This window comes from Mytilus edulis, chromosome 2 (genome assembly GCF_963676685.1).
Source record: "Mytilus edulis chromosome 2, xbMytEdul2.2, whole genome shotgun sequence".
NCBI classification, from domain to species: Eukaryota; Metazoa; Mollusca; class Bivalvia; order Mytilida; family Mytilidae; genus Mytilus; species Mytilus edulis.
This window is the reverse complement of record NC_092345.1, coordinates 68360657-68376369: the sequence shown is the minus strand read 5'-3', so window position 1 is coordinate 68376369 and position 15713 is coordinate 68360657. Positions and strand designations below refer to the sequence as shown.

Sequence of the window (15713 nt, the reverse complement as noted above, 5' to 3'; positions counted from 1 at the left end):
AATTTTAGTGATATTGTGTATCATATTTTCAGTGATGGATGTGGTAGGACTGGTACCTACTGTCTTGTATTGTGTATTATGATATCAGTGATATTGTGTATTACATGTAAATGTGTATTATAATTTCAGTGATGGATGTGGTAGGACTGGTACTTACTGTCTTGTAGATATGGTACTTAATAGGATGGCTAAAGGAGCCAAAGAGATTGATATTGCTGCTACACTGGAACATATCAGGGATCAAAGGATGGACACTGTAAAAACTAAGGTAACTTGTTAAATTAAGGTTAAGTTAATGTTGGGCTCTAAATTTAATACACTCATTATAATCAGGATAGTATTTTTTTAATTCACTTTGAAAGGTAATGTCAGGTATCATCATTATACACAAAACAATATTTGCACACACTTTTACCTGTTTACATAACTAAAGATGGACGTGCCATGAAAAAATGGAGGTATTGATAAGAGCTGGAATTGAAAAAAAAGAGTAAAATTTTTCAAACCTTTCAATATTATGTAGCATTTGTTGTCTTGCCTGTAACCAAATCAGAAAGTCAAACAAAGGGATGCTAATCAGGCAGGGAGGACATATACATTTTGTACAAAACTATATATTGGATGCTCTATACCTTGTAGGAGTTCACCATTTTCTGTCAAGTGAATTTTTCACTTACTTTGAGTAATAGGATAACTATATTCGATATTTGGGATCCTTGCAAAGTGTACATAAAATAAAATAAAAAGATGTGGTATGATTGCTAATGAAACAATCCAACAAACTCAAATTAAATGGATATATAACCTATGACCTATAATGGTTTACTTTTATAAATTGTGACTTGGATGGAGAGTTGTCTCATTGGCACTCATACCACATCTTCTTATATCTATAGAAGCAATTAAAGGCAACCACATAGACTTCAACAATGAAAAACAAACCATAGTGTATAGTATGCTATAAAGTATTTATAATGTCATCAGACAGGGCCCATTTTGGATCAATGATGGAGGCGAAGTTTTAAGGGTCATATCTCAGATATATGTACACAGTTTGTCAATTTTATTTGGGCTATGAATTGATTGTAAGGTTTACCTGTCTGTTTGGCAGGTTTCATCTGACCTGACCTAATTTTCAACAAGAAAGATTGATTAGCATTGTTACAAAAGTTTTTATGTTTTGTAGGAACAGTTCCAGTTTGCATTGGCAGCAGTAGCTGAAGAAGTCCATGCCATATTAAAGGCACTCCCACAGTGAAGACCTCTCTTCAATCTGATTGGTTGAAAAATTGATATTATATGTACTGAATTTACATATAACATTTTGGGTGTGAATCTCATGTTGTTTAGTGTCAAATCAGAATAAACATTTTCTCCAATAAAATCTTACAGAATCTTTATTCTGAGCTTTAAAACAAAATTTGTATTTACTTCTGCTAATTTTGTATACCATTTACAATTTTAATTTATTTATGCCATTTTTTATTTATTTTAAAGGAGTGCCTAGGCAAGTTAAGGTCAAGTTTTATGATTTTTATATGTTATTTATATATATTGTAATGAAGCTATATATAGGTTACAATTTACTCTGGCAACAGCGGTCAAGATTTATGGGGACTACTAATGATTTAAGTAGCATAGATTCCACTATGACATTTGCAAACAACATTTTGAGAGTATTTTCATGACTGTTATTCATGATTTTTTTTAGCATTATTAACAAAGTTCTGTCTTCTTGCCTGCATTTATGAGATATTTATAGTTTAAAGACAGATTTATATAGTTATGTTTATTAAATTCTATTTCTATTTTATTCTTTACCTATTTAGTTTTACTTGTGTTGTGAAAGCAGTTGAAAATAAAGCAAACTACATCTTGTTCATATCTAGATAGTTGCTGTCTCAAGTAGATTAAAAAAAAGAGTATATTCAGTCATGTCTTTGTTTACTCTCCTATGACCTTTAAAAACAACAGAGGTCGTCAATCTTCCATTTCAAAGTTTTTTTTAGTGGGATTAAAAATCACAGTGAAACAAATTAAGCACATGTGGTTTGGCTAATAATTTGGAAAATATTAACAGAAAGAAGAAATTATTTTCTCTTTCCAATGTCGATGTATAAAAAGTTCAGAAAAAAATAATTCATTATGGACATATAGCCTTGCTGACAGAGTTAATATTGAGACCATTACTAAAGTAATTTGAAGATATTCTGTCTTATTGATTTTTACATAAAAACAGTACTGTTAATTTGAAGCCAAGATTTTATTGCTTTTTGGAGCTGCTTAATAGTTCGGGGGAATTAAAAGTGATGACATCATCTTATAAGAATTAATTTGTTGTAACAAAACCCAATGATTTCAGACCTGTTAATCTTTCATTTGTAGAAACTTTCAGAAATTTAGCTATCAGATTCACAAGAAGATTTATTTTTCTTCTACCTATTCCATGACCATAAAACTATCATGGCAGATAAAATCCATGAACCAGCTTTGATATAGGCCATTGAGTCATTAAAGGTTAAGAGTGGGAAAATGAATCTACTATTGCTGCCCAAATGCCTAATTTCTTTTTTGAAAGGACAGGAAATTTAAGAGTTATCTTTGGCTTTGTAGTTCATAAAGTAGAAGACTTCTTAAGACTGAGTTTTACTCTTTTTTTTTTATTATATTAAGAATCTCTTTTATATGCCTACTTGGTCCAATAGTTTACAGTTAAAAGAGCACATTAAGAACAGAAATCAAAATGAATTGGCTTTGTGAAAATCAATTAAACTTGAAACTTGAATATTAAATAATTTTATCTCATTAAAACATAACTTGCATTTTCTAGAACTATTGATCAGTCAGTATCAATTTCAGGAAGTTTAAAATTGAATTTACCCTGATTGTTCTACACTTACATAAACCAAATACAACAGGTATATTGTGCTAACTGATTAAAACTTTATGATGATGATGAATTATTCTTTGTGAAGGATTTTCATATACTAGTTATTGATCTTTTATTGTCTGTTTCAGAGATATTACCTTTCAATTAGAATTCATCAAACTATTAATGTTTCAATATATGGGATATTTTGTTATACCAATGTTTTATAAGCTTTAATTTATTTTCAAGATTCAATACTAACAGTATTTCTATAAACAACTACTTTCATACTAAATTTTTATATGTAGACCTTTTTAACCTCTTCTTATAAATTATTATATATAATTATAATTGTAAGGTTTTGAAGAAAAAGCAATGTTGCTTGAATCTTATTTGTCCTTCAAGGTATTTATTTCACCATCATTGGAGGTCACACATGACCTCAGGTATAATCTGTCTGTCATAATCAAATGTTCTTCCCTTTAGACAATCTTCAACTTCATAAAGTATACAAAAAATGAAAAAGTTAAATATTAAGCATGATGATAGTTTCCAAACATACAGAAATACATTGTACAAAAAACACTTTTGTGAGGTTGTAAAACTGCAATTTTAGATTATTAATACTTTTGTGTGTCTTTCAGTTTTATGCTGTTATCTACAAGTAATACAGTTAAAGCATGGTAGTGCTCTTTTATACTGAAGTCTAGTCATGTAATGAACAGTACAACATACTGTATTTTGGGGGACTACAAAGTTAATGGTGTTATATTTTTATCTTTGTTATCCTTTCCATGTTAAGTTATTGTTAATTATAAAATCTTTTACGTATATTTCAAAGACCTTCAAATCAAAGATGCTTTTACCAAACTATTGAATCATGAACTGACTTTGTTCTAATTAATTATAATAATTTATTTTCTTGATACAAGAATTGTTTGTTGTAATCATATCCTTATTATTATTTGAACTATAAGTAATGAGTATTAAAGAAAACAAAGGTAGTCATCAGGGTATATTATGCAACATAACAACAAGAAGAATATAATAAGGTTATTAAAGTTTGCATTTTAAAGGAAGATGAATACAGATTTCAGAAGTAATGAGACAGATTTGTATTTTATAGATCGTGGTATCCAGCCCACATCTTCATATTTATCACTTGTGATTAAGGCTCAGAACAGCTTGTTAATTCTCTTATATATTTTATGAAGTTTTACTGTTAACAGATATATATTTTTTCTTTCACTATATGGTGTACATCTCATATATTTATCAATAAAGGATTTGATGTAGTACAATGTCACAAATTTTAAATTAAAAATTCTGAAGATTCAGTGATTGAATTAACATGTTTACCATTAACGCACCAGAATAGCATTTCACGAAGCGTGCAATTAGCCATGGCTCTTAAAAAACCTAAGAAAACAGGTTTATTTGAGAAAAAAAGCTGCTCATTATTAAGAAAAGATCGGAAGTTAAATGAGGTTTGTACTTCATCATATCCTTTTTACCATCTATGAATGTTGTACTGTTGATTGTAGTAGAGGTCAAATAAATCGTCAATGCAATCTGTACATGTGTATTCTGTTGTTACTCGCAGTGGAGATGTTATACATTTTTTTCACCATCCAATAAATTCACCTATACTAGAAATTCAAAAGGACATCTCTGAAACAAAACATCTATCAATTTCTTAACTTTGAACAAGACACAAGCTTGGGCAAGCAATGGGTAACTTCCAACCTTTCTTACGGCTACATATTGTTAAAATACATAAGCATGCAGACAACAGATAATGAACATTTAGAAAAAAAAACTCCATATTTTAATTAACTGAAAGTGGGATAGATTATGATGACTACTGTACTGCCATAAAAGAGAGACAAAAGAAACCAGGGGATATTCAAACTCATAGATAAAAAAACACTGATGCCATGGCTAAAAAAAAAGACAAACAGACAATTACACAAGACAAAACATATAAAGCTAAAGAATAAGCAGGTGCTCCAGATGGGTATAAGCAGAACCTGCTTCACATGTGGCCCCCATCATGTTGCTCATGTTAATACACACTCGGTAAATTCGGTAAGTACATGTCTGCTATCACCTGTTAAACGGATATTCCATAACGGTCAACCAACTCCTGATGGCATCCGTAAAATTTACGAAGGGATGATTTCAATTTCACCATATGGAACTCTTGGTTCAATAGCGTCCTTGAGAGGAGCAACCCTCTATCAAAGAAATCATTATAAAAAATACATTCATGGAGATATCGTATGATTTAGCATATATACTCCGTGTGCATGAGGCTCTACTGGATGATAATGCTACATAGAAATGGAAAGATCCCAATTGAGAAGCTGAAATCATCTCTTTTGTCGTAAACTTTTGTTTTCAACCGACCTTCATTGTCAATATATAGATGTAAATCAAGATATGAGGCAGACTTAACTGTATGTGTTGTATCCTTTGCCTCTAGTTAGATGGTATAGATGCGTTCAACATTGTCCTCAAATTATGAATTTATTAGGGAAAGAACGTCCTCCATATAGCGGAAAATAAAGTTAAAGGATATTGCTAACTTTTTTCTTTCTTCCTAAGAAGTTCCTAAATGAAGTCGGCCTCATTAGAATAAAGGAACAAGTCGGCAAGAAAAGGCCCCTGGCAAAAATGATTGTTGAAAAACACGTCCTCCGAACGTAACAAATATGCTGTCAATCAAGAATTTAAGCATCATGATAAATTTCAGTTTCAGAGATTTTTTGTTTGAATCGCATTGTTTTTTTTTAAGTAGGATTTATCCCTTCTTACGACAAGATATTTGTATCTACGCTGACAATTCTTTTTGGAAAGATTGGAACTGATCTAAATCTTTCCTTAGGCACGGGCCTCCCTAACAACACGACATGTTAGCTACTGTTACTAAATGTATTCACCCTGAAATATAGTTCCCTACAGTTCTCATATATACACATAGTATACATATAAACTGTGAAGAAACGGGTATATTTTTGGAGCAGTTCATTGAAGAATGTATGTCTTGTAGGTGTGTTGATGTTTTTTTTTAAACATTATAGGTAATTGAGTATTGACACAATCCTAGATGATTGACAACTATCATTGTCATTGACAAGGTGGACCTTTAATTACAATGCCCCACCTGCTAAACTGTCAATCAAATTGACCATATTACTTATTAACCTCAGTCTGACAAATTATACAGACCTTTCAATATACATTTCATTACAAAAATACCAATGAATATTGACATCATAATTGAATACACAAATGTATATATTAAATGTTTGATATCGATGATAGATTTATTTATTGCCAAAAACTTTTGATCTACATTACATAAAGTAATTCTGTAAATTATGTCTGAAAGATAAATGATTAATTAAGGATTAACAAGATCTTTAAAAAAAAACGAACTTTAAATATAAATATGAATGTATAAAAGGTTTTCCAGTAAGGCCTATAATTCACTTCATAAATTTTCAATAATCATCTGCAATTAATCTTCAATTTAGGTTAGTTCAATTATTTTTTTTTATCAGTAATTGGCGTGAAACAGTTTTAAAAATTTTAAAACTTTTAATTATAACAAACCATTTTTTCTTAGTTTATTCCCCATTTATATTATCAAGTCTATTTTAGTGATTTGAATTTTTATAAGAAGTGAATATATTTTTGCAATCAAGGAAACATCCACATTTCAATAAAATAAGTTTTTTAATTTGTTTAAGTACATTTTCAAAGCCCTGTGCTGAAAAATACTTTATAAATTGATCAAAAGGCACTCTACAACTTTTAATCTTTAATGTCATATAACCTATGTTTCAACTTACAAATTGCCCCAAAACAACATGTTTATATCATTTTTGTTGACACTTTAAAGTTATAAGCTGTTGGTCTAGATCTTATGTCTTTCAAGGAAAGTTGGTATAAACATTTACTAGAAGAATTTTCAGCAATAGTGCTTTATTGTTTTTTTTTGTCTCCACCATACCTTACTATGAAATTATTCAAACTACTCTTCCAATCTTTCCATGAGTGATATCCATCACTTTGATTTACGAAACGAAGCAATACCAACTCTTTCAATATGTCCTTTACTTTGGAATGGTGAATACTTGTGTAAAGTGTAGAAAAGTCAAATGTTTTAATACTTTAACAAGATGAAGGAGTCTTAGAGTATGTTCTCTGAAAGATCTTTGTATTTTTTTATTATCCATATCTGATTAAACGCCACCTCTAGAATAGGCAGTTTAACACTAATGTTGAAGCCCGGCTTTAATTGATTGCTGATAACATTTATGTTAATAATTTAGAAAAATGTTTCGGGGGAGCACTTGGACCAAGCAATATACCGTTGTCTGTAAGGACATCTATGTAGTTGAGGTATCCAATCCAGTGATGGCAGAACCAGTTATTCATCTTTGATTGAAATACCAAAGGCACATAGAACAGACCTATGCATATCCAGGATTTCCTCTTTGGTAATTGACGTGGCGGTATATGTTGAGTTTCCACTAAAAGGATATATCAACATATATAAGTTGTGTTTGCAGTAACACAATGTTTTATAAAACAGATGAACATAAAATAGACGATATTAAAAGGCATGAAATAAAAAAAGAATTAAAATGGCAAGCAGGGATGACGCGAAGGTGAAGGTGGATTTTAAAAGTCACGGAGAAAATATATATGGAAAATAAGCAAAATCCCAACATGCTTTTTTCTTGGCATTCTTCTATCATGGGACAATCATTTACTTACTTCCAGAACACATGTTCTATATTTTATTCACATATACATCGATCAAATTTCAATATTTTGGGATTACAGCTAAGATTGGAAAAAACAACAAAAGAACGACACCTGCAGTACATAATATGAATAAATAAATTCAAATGTTTTTTAAAGGTTTTTTCAATTATGTAAAGTACAATTTTTTTTTATTGATGACCAAAAGTGACCCACCACTGAACATTTGTTAAGTTCACGTAGTTTTGCTATTTTTAAACATTCATTGTTTTTGAAGCCAATTTCCTCAACTTTTTAAAAATCATTGCAAACCTCTAGTTAATTTTTTCCTGTACAGGTCTTTTTTTTTAAAATACTTTTTATAAAAACAAAGGCATATTATAAAAGCAGTCTAAATTAATTAAATGCGTTCATAAAACGACGATTGTTTCAAAAGTCTCAGTTGGTTCTTTGAGTCATTACTGTAATTACTTTGTATTATGTATTGTGGTAAAGAAGAGACTTATTCGATTAAGAATTATCAGAAATACAGATGGTAAAAGGCACAATGACAAAAAAATCACAAATAAGATACAGCGCTATAATTGCATTTTCTTCGTCAACAGCTTTTCTTGAATTTGTCATAAATAATGCGATAATAGTACAAAAACTTAAATTGACACAAATGTCAAAGTGATGAAAGCTACAATCGATGCCTAAATTTTTATGACTCTTATTATAAAAAATGGGAGGGGGGAGATTTCAATGCAATACATGTTACGTCCAAGCAAATTATTTAACATCATCCAGATTTTCTATCCCCAGACGTTAATAATTTTTATGGCCAAACTTTGTTTTTGTACTCGTATTGGATTTGACCATGGACGTATTGTATATGCTTTCTATCTGTAATGATTACAGTGCCAATGTTCTGTACGCTCGTCTAGAAGACTGGTATCTTTGAACAGAATAGATCTATAAAGTCTCTTTTATGTACTCTTTCGAAGAGTTAACGTTATCACCCTAACTTGACTTATTTGGACCTGAATAGGCGATCATATTCGATATGTTGACCAATTTACAAACAATTCAAACAGACAGAACAAAAGATTTACCATTTGTCATTTGAAATCACCGAAATTTATTCGAACGATTAAAGCTACATATATAAACGGATCTGATTGCAATACGTTAACTACCAGTTTCAAATTACTTCGCACAGACAAAAATAGTTATCAAAGGTACCAGGATTATAATTTAAAAAATCTGTTCCTCTAGTCGACGAGTTGCTGAGCGCCACAACTGTACAGCTTATAAGTTGTCTATTGAGTTAAGTACCTCAGCATATTAACCGTTAAAACATTACGTCAATAAAATTTGGTCACTACAGTCGAAAACAACAGAAAAAAAAATCAAAAATGCAAAAATAGATACCTGTGGGAAAGGGGAAAGTATACAATAGATTTAGTGATGGCTCTATGTGCAGAACATTGAAATGTGTCATAAACCTACACCATACGTCATCCACAGTAGTAATCTATGGTAAAAGAGTAGAATAATTTGTGTCAGATACATATATGTACAGACATGTACTTTTAAAAAGCCCGAAGAACACCAAAACCACATTGAGATTTGATTGCACTTCCATTCATACATTAAATAACACTCATTACGATCAACTCTAGAATTGTATAAAAAATCACAATATATACAAAAAAAAAACCCGGCGGTATCTATTGATACACTTCCTAGAGAACAATTATCATTTGGCCCCTCTCCTGAATATCCATCAAGTTAGTATATGAACTTAGAAAATAAACTCTTAGAACAAACGATAAGATCAACGGAATCGCACCAATCACGGAGTTAGTAAATACTACAATTACAAAAAACAAATGCAATTGCGGGGTCAACTGTGATAGCAATCGTACTTTAAAACACGTCCTATGACATATGCTTTGCATCCACCTGCACTACATATACCGCCACACACATCCACCGGTCCAATTATACACGTTCATCTACCCAGTAAGTCCGTACACATTAATCACAATACATTCAGGACAATTACTAAACACACATTAATCACAATACATTCAGGACAATTACTTAACACACATTAATCACAATACATTTAGGACAATTACTAAACACAGGAAAGGACAATATGCAGGTATATAGATATAATGCACAATATAACCAACAATGAACAAAACCACATCATAGACAATACATACACCCAAAAGTTCTTTTACATCATAACCAAGTAAACCAAATCATTACAAGTTTAGGAAAACCATTAGTGTTCAGATACCAAACGCTGGTGAAAAAGTTAAAACTTGAGAAACTCGCTCAGAAAAGAAGTATGTTGGTGACAAACGTGAAGTTATTGTACATCATAACTAAAGAAGCAAAATCATAGACAAAAATGTTGGAAATCATTTTCACAGAATGTCAGTGAAATAGATCAAATAGGAGCTAATAATTCGCACAAGAATCTCATAGATGATGTTAAAACTACAAACAAGGTGTTTCCCGATCTGGAAGAATCTGTGCAGAGTGAAATGATACAAAAGTCAGGAATAAAAAAATCAGAGTTAACCTTTCTGATCGTCAAGTGGAATAAATCTCTACTGCAGCAGATGTGCACACAAGGCTTTACAGTGCATTGTCATATGATAGTCTTAAGATTCTAGATAATGATACCAACTCGTATGTCGCCAGAATTACTACTGATAGAAGAAATAATTACAAATCTTGGCTAACTAGGAAGTTCCAATATTGAAGAAATAAACCTCGAATTCGTTTGACATTATATGAACTAGTATTCAGAAACGCTGGATTCATGACTTTTACAAATCTTTGAAAATAAACCGTCCTATGTGCGTTATTCCGATTCAAGAAGATAACAATCCTATCTGCGTTTTTCGATTTGCCAGGAAGAAAAGGGATTTGGGGATTGCTTGGTCGTCTTGAATTATAGGAAAATCATCTAAAATTGATGAAGGAAATGACAGGATAATTGTCGTTCCAATTAAATCTGACCCTAGGCTATTAGAAGTATGCGTATATCTACCATCACACACACGCTGTAAACTCAATAGTAGATTACGGTGAATGTCTAGATATTTTGGACCTTAACAATAACGGCGCTACATATAAAATCGTGGTAGCAGGAGACTTCAACGGAACACTTTTGAATCAGCAATACACATGATATCAGTTTTTAGACATTTACAGTCAGGAATCACAAATAACTTGTGCCATTGTCAAGAAAACTTAAAATTATACATCATTCTAGATTTAGCTAGTCTCCGGTCGACTAGATATTATCATTACATAAAGATGCAATTTTAGGCTACGTTTCCCGTAACAACACATCACAAATCCCTCCAGTCACCAACAAAGTTCATCTGAAGATACAAAGCCAAATTCACAAACCTCATTAAATGGGCATTTTAAAAAGTCAGAAGGCGAATATATATGTTCAAACTCTTTTAGGTAATTTTTATGTAAAAACAAACCTTAGAATTATATCAATTGGACCTGCTTCAATACTATATTAAACTGCCCTCGAAATGTTACTAGATAACTTTTGTTGTTCGCTATGAAGACTCCGTATATCATCAACGTATCGAAATTTCCATGGGGACTAACTGGTCATCACTAGATGTGGACCTGTTTCTGTCTTGGTATGAGTTATAAGTTATGACTAAAATCAACAAAGACCCATCGAAACAGTATCTGATTCAAAAATTCAAAACACTTTTATATATTTGGATGATATATTGCCGCTCAATAAAAACTTTTTCAATATTCAAACTAATAAGAGATTTATCCTGCCGAATAGACAATCTTCGAGTTCGATGCATTTCCGTCAAAAACTTTGGTTTTAATGAACATAATTCGTTCGTTTAGGGGTGTCGTCACTTCCATTTCAATGTTGAGCAAGTGGTTGGAAAACTCTGATGCCATATTGAACGAATTGTTCGACAAATTGAATTCTCATAATTGACAATCACCACTGCCGTCATTAGGGAATTGTGATTAAATACCTACGGAACAAACAGTATTTCTAGTTTGTCTTGCACAATGACAATCACTTAGACGCTTGATGAACGTTAAAAGTGCAGGGATATAGGCGATCCCCTCTATCTGGTAAATGACGTCATAAAGGCGCGCATAATTGACGAGTTTTTTCCGGTGACGGACAAACTCGAAAGTGGTCTATTGACTTTAAATAAATCTAACACTAACAATGAACACTGCCTTTTCCTGAATCTTGATATATATGTCGTGTGGTCTAGCACGCCGGTTACATTGCAGGCGATTTGGTGTCACGATATCTCAGTAGCATGGGTTCGAATCTCGGCGAGGGAAGAACAAAAAATTTACGAAAGCAAATTTACAGATTTAACATTGTTGGGTTGATGTTTAGACGAGTTGTATATACAGAATGTACACAGCCATGTATCACCATCACTGCTGGTGGTTTGATGAATAAATCTATTGTAGAGATGTCACTGGTTCAGACGTACTTATGAATATAATTATTTCTGTGACTGTATATTACATTAATTTGTAGGATCCTTTACTATAGATAATTTAGCTGATCTGTAAAAATAACATCTTCATGTCTTATAAAACATGTACTGTAGTACGACGCTAGATTAAAACTGACGTGGAAAAGTAACACCCGGCCACCGAAAGCTTCATTTTTATGAATTCCAGGTAGTCGTGTGGTCTAGCGCGCCAGTTACAAGCAGGCGATTTTGTGTCAAGATATCTTAGTAGCATGGGTTCGAATCCCGGCGAGGGAAGAACAAAGAAATTGTGAAAGCAAATATACAGATCTAACATTGTTGGGTTGATGTTTAGGCCAGTTGAATAATCAGAATGTATACAGCAATGTATTACCATCACTGCTGGTGATCCGATGTATAAATCTGTTGTAGAGTTGTCACTGGTTCAGACGTACTTGTAAATCTAATTATTTCTGTGACTTTATCTTACATTAATTTATAGGATTCTTTACTATAGATAATTTAGCTGATCTGTAAAAATAACATCTGCATGCCTTATATGTCATGTACTGTCGAGGATGAATAGAGACAATCACAGTACACGGGAATCATACATGTACCTATGTGCGTTAGCGCTCTCTACATGTAACGTCATGGTTGCTATGTGTTAACGTTGTTTGTATTCCAGCATTAAACGATCCATTTGTATCGACGTCTTTTTCTCAATTCATAACACAACGCAAACTACAGTTATACGATCACGAAATCCTGGTCACGGCACCAATCTCGTGATCGTATAATTGTAGTGTGCGTTATCTATACAAATGGATGATTTAATGCTAGAATACAACGACGTTAACACATACCAACCACGACGTTACATATAGAGAGCGCTAACGCGTATATGTACATGTATGAATCCCGCGTACTGTGATTGTCTCTGTTTATCATCGACAGTACGACGCTTGATAAAAACTGACGTGGGAAAGTAACACCTGGCCACCGAAAGCTTCATTTGTATGAAACCCAGGTGGTCGTGTGGTCTAGCGCACCGGTTATAGTTCAGACGATTTGGTGTCTCAGTAGCATGGGTTCGAATCCCGCCGGGGGAAGAACAAAAAATTTTCGAAAGCAAATTTACAGATCTAATATTGTTCGGATTTTGTTTAGACGAGTTGCATATATATATTATCGGGGAGTTATATATATATGTTTCACGGGGAGCATAATACGTTATAATAAGTTAATGATAAAAGGGATGATTTTTATTTCCTATTGTTTATTTCCATTAGAAGATGGTGACGTTCCCTTGTCACCATCTTATGGTGTTTTAATATCTTATTTTTTCCACATTCGTTTGTGTTTTTAACAACAAATTTGATATTCAAGAAAGAAATCTCTGCATTTCTAAAAATTATTAAACAATGGTTTTTGATATCACAAACTAGTCAAAACATTTACTAAACTTGATCATTATTCGTAAATATAAATCTACATGTATACATCTTATATAAGTTCAGGTATTTCATATCCAATCTTTGATGGTAATATTCTTTAAAAAGCAAAAAAATTCGGCATTCACCTCAATGTCTAACCAAACATCGACACATGATCTGGTAGTTGTTTTCCCTGAGTTTTTAAAACATTAGTTAAAATGGATTTACAAGAGCAAAAATCATAGACGCTTTATGAATATCTCGATAATAATTTTCAATGTATTCATTAACGTTTAGGTGATGTAAAGAAAATATCGACAAAAGAGGGACAACCGAAACAAGGATTAACTTGATGTTTTTGGACGATAAGTTCAATCATTCAAGCATCCAAACTCATACTGAGCTACCGGTCACGTTGGTATATACCAAGTATCAAACGAGAACCGAGAAATTTGTTGGAATGTGTTAGAACAAGTGTATACAATAAGTGCGAGCATTCGTTGAAGCTGTAATTTCTTAATATGGGTACACACACCAACACAATGAATATGTTTGCGAGTAACTTCTTGTTCTTTATCTTAAAAAAGATTCTATCATAAAACGTATCCTAGACATTGTTTGTATACTTCGTTTTGGACGAAAATGGTGGGTTTAACCTGGTTTTATAGCTAGCTAAACCTCCCACTTGTCAGTTGTTTATAGTTTCGCTATAATGACCAAACTGAATGAGTAACACAAACATATTTTATGAATATTTGAATAGATTAATGTAACAATAATTATGATCCAACTTCCAAATTTGTGTAATCATACATAAAACATTGAAACAAACATACAAATAAATCTAACAAAGACACTAACAACATTTGGAAGGAGTTCATCTTGGTAAAACAATCTATTATTTGTATATCAATACAAGAATTATCAGATTTTTATGGCTGTTTTGATCTTCAAAAAAACTTCCTTGTCTACAGACTGATTTGTACAATATATAATATTATATATATACACAATTAACAACAAAAATCATTACAAAACTCTAGCAATAGCTACCGGAGTTCGTCAAACAATAAATACATAAATAACGACTATAAAATTTGCTTAATTTTAAAGTATTTTTTAATATCTATACAACTCAAACGAAACAAACTCATTTATATATGAGATTTTCATAAATGTCATTGACAACATAATGTAAAGTAACTACATTTCACAGATAAATATTGAGAAGGTATACATTGTGACTTTCCTTACACTTCAATTCACATCCTACAGTATTAAATATTGAATGATATTGAAACTAATAACTTTTTTTTTTAATTTGAAAAGCAACATTAAATAATTGATATTCGTGTTAGCCTCGCTGGAATGAGACAATTTGATTGTAATGTCATTGAGGTAACGCATTAAGTTTGAAAGAAATAACTGGCAAATTTAAAGGACATTTTGGCTAACCAGTACGGCCTAGCGCGATCTGGCTTGTTTTATCCTTTGGAACATATATTGACTACATTATTTGTCATTTTTGTTGTCAAACAATTCAAATAAAGGCAACAGTAGTATACCGCTGTTCAAAACTCATAAATCCATGGACAAAAAAACAAAATCGGGGTAATACACTAAAACTGAGGGAAACGCATTAAATATAAGAGAAGAACAACGACACAACATTAAAATGTAACACAAACACACAGAAACGGACTCAGCATTAGCCGAAATCATATGAGAATAACAAATATAACATAAAAACCAAATATATGAATTTGGGATAGATAAGTACCGTGACACGTCTTATAGTAATGTGAGTTCACACTGCTCAAAAATAAGAGAAAACAAATGACACATCGTTAAAATGTAACACACTCAGAAACGAACTATTATATAGATAATCAAACTTGAAAAATTGTGCCTCAAATCAAAATCAAATATAGCAGACAGCAGACAATGAAAACCAGTGAATTACAGACTCCTGACTTCTTTAGAATATCAAGAATATGAGAGCTCAATCCTCCACTAATCACAGACAATGGCATTAAAGCAAACCGTAAGAAAATCTGAAAAAGAATAATTGGAAACGCCGGAGTGATTCATTATGTCGACAAGAGGCACAGCAAAAACAATACAAATAGA

At 31.9% G+C, this 15713-nt stretch overlaps 1 protein-coding gene across 2 annotated transcripts in view; it reads left to right on the top strand.

The window, feature by feature from the left end:
* Positions 1-4446, top strand: part of LOC139512763 (receptor-type tyrosine-protein phosphatase N2-like) — a 141932-nt gene extending 137486 nt beyond the window's left edge. For both annotated transcript variants that reach the window (XM_071300644.1, XM_071300646.1), the window contains exons 20-21: positions 130-268; positions 1187-4446. In XM_071300644.1, coding sequence (XP_071156745.1) covers positions 130-268; positions 1187-1258 — 211 coding nt within the window. In that variant the 3' untranslated portion in view covers positions 1259-4446. The remainder of the gene's footprint in view (positions 1-129; positions 269-1186) is intronic.
* The last annotated feature ends 11267 nt before the right edge of the window (positions 4447-15713 follow it).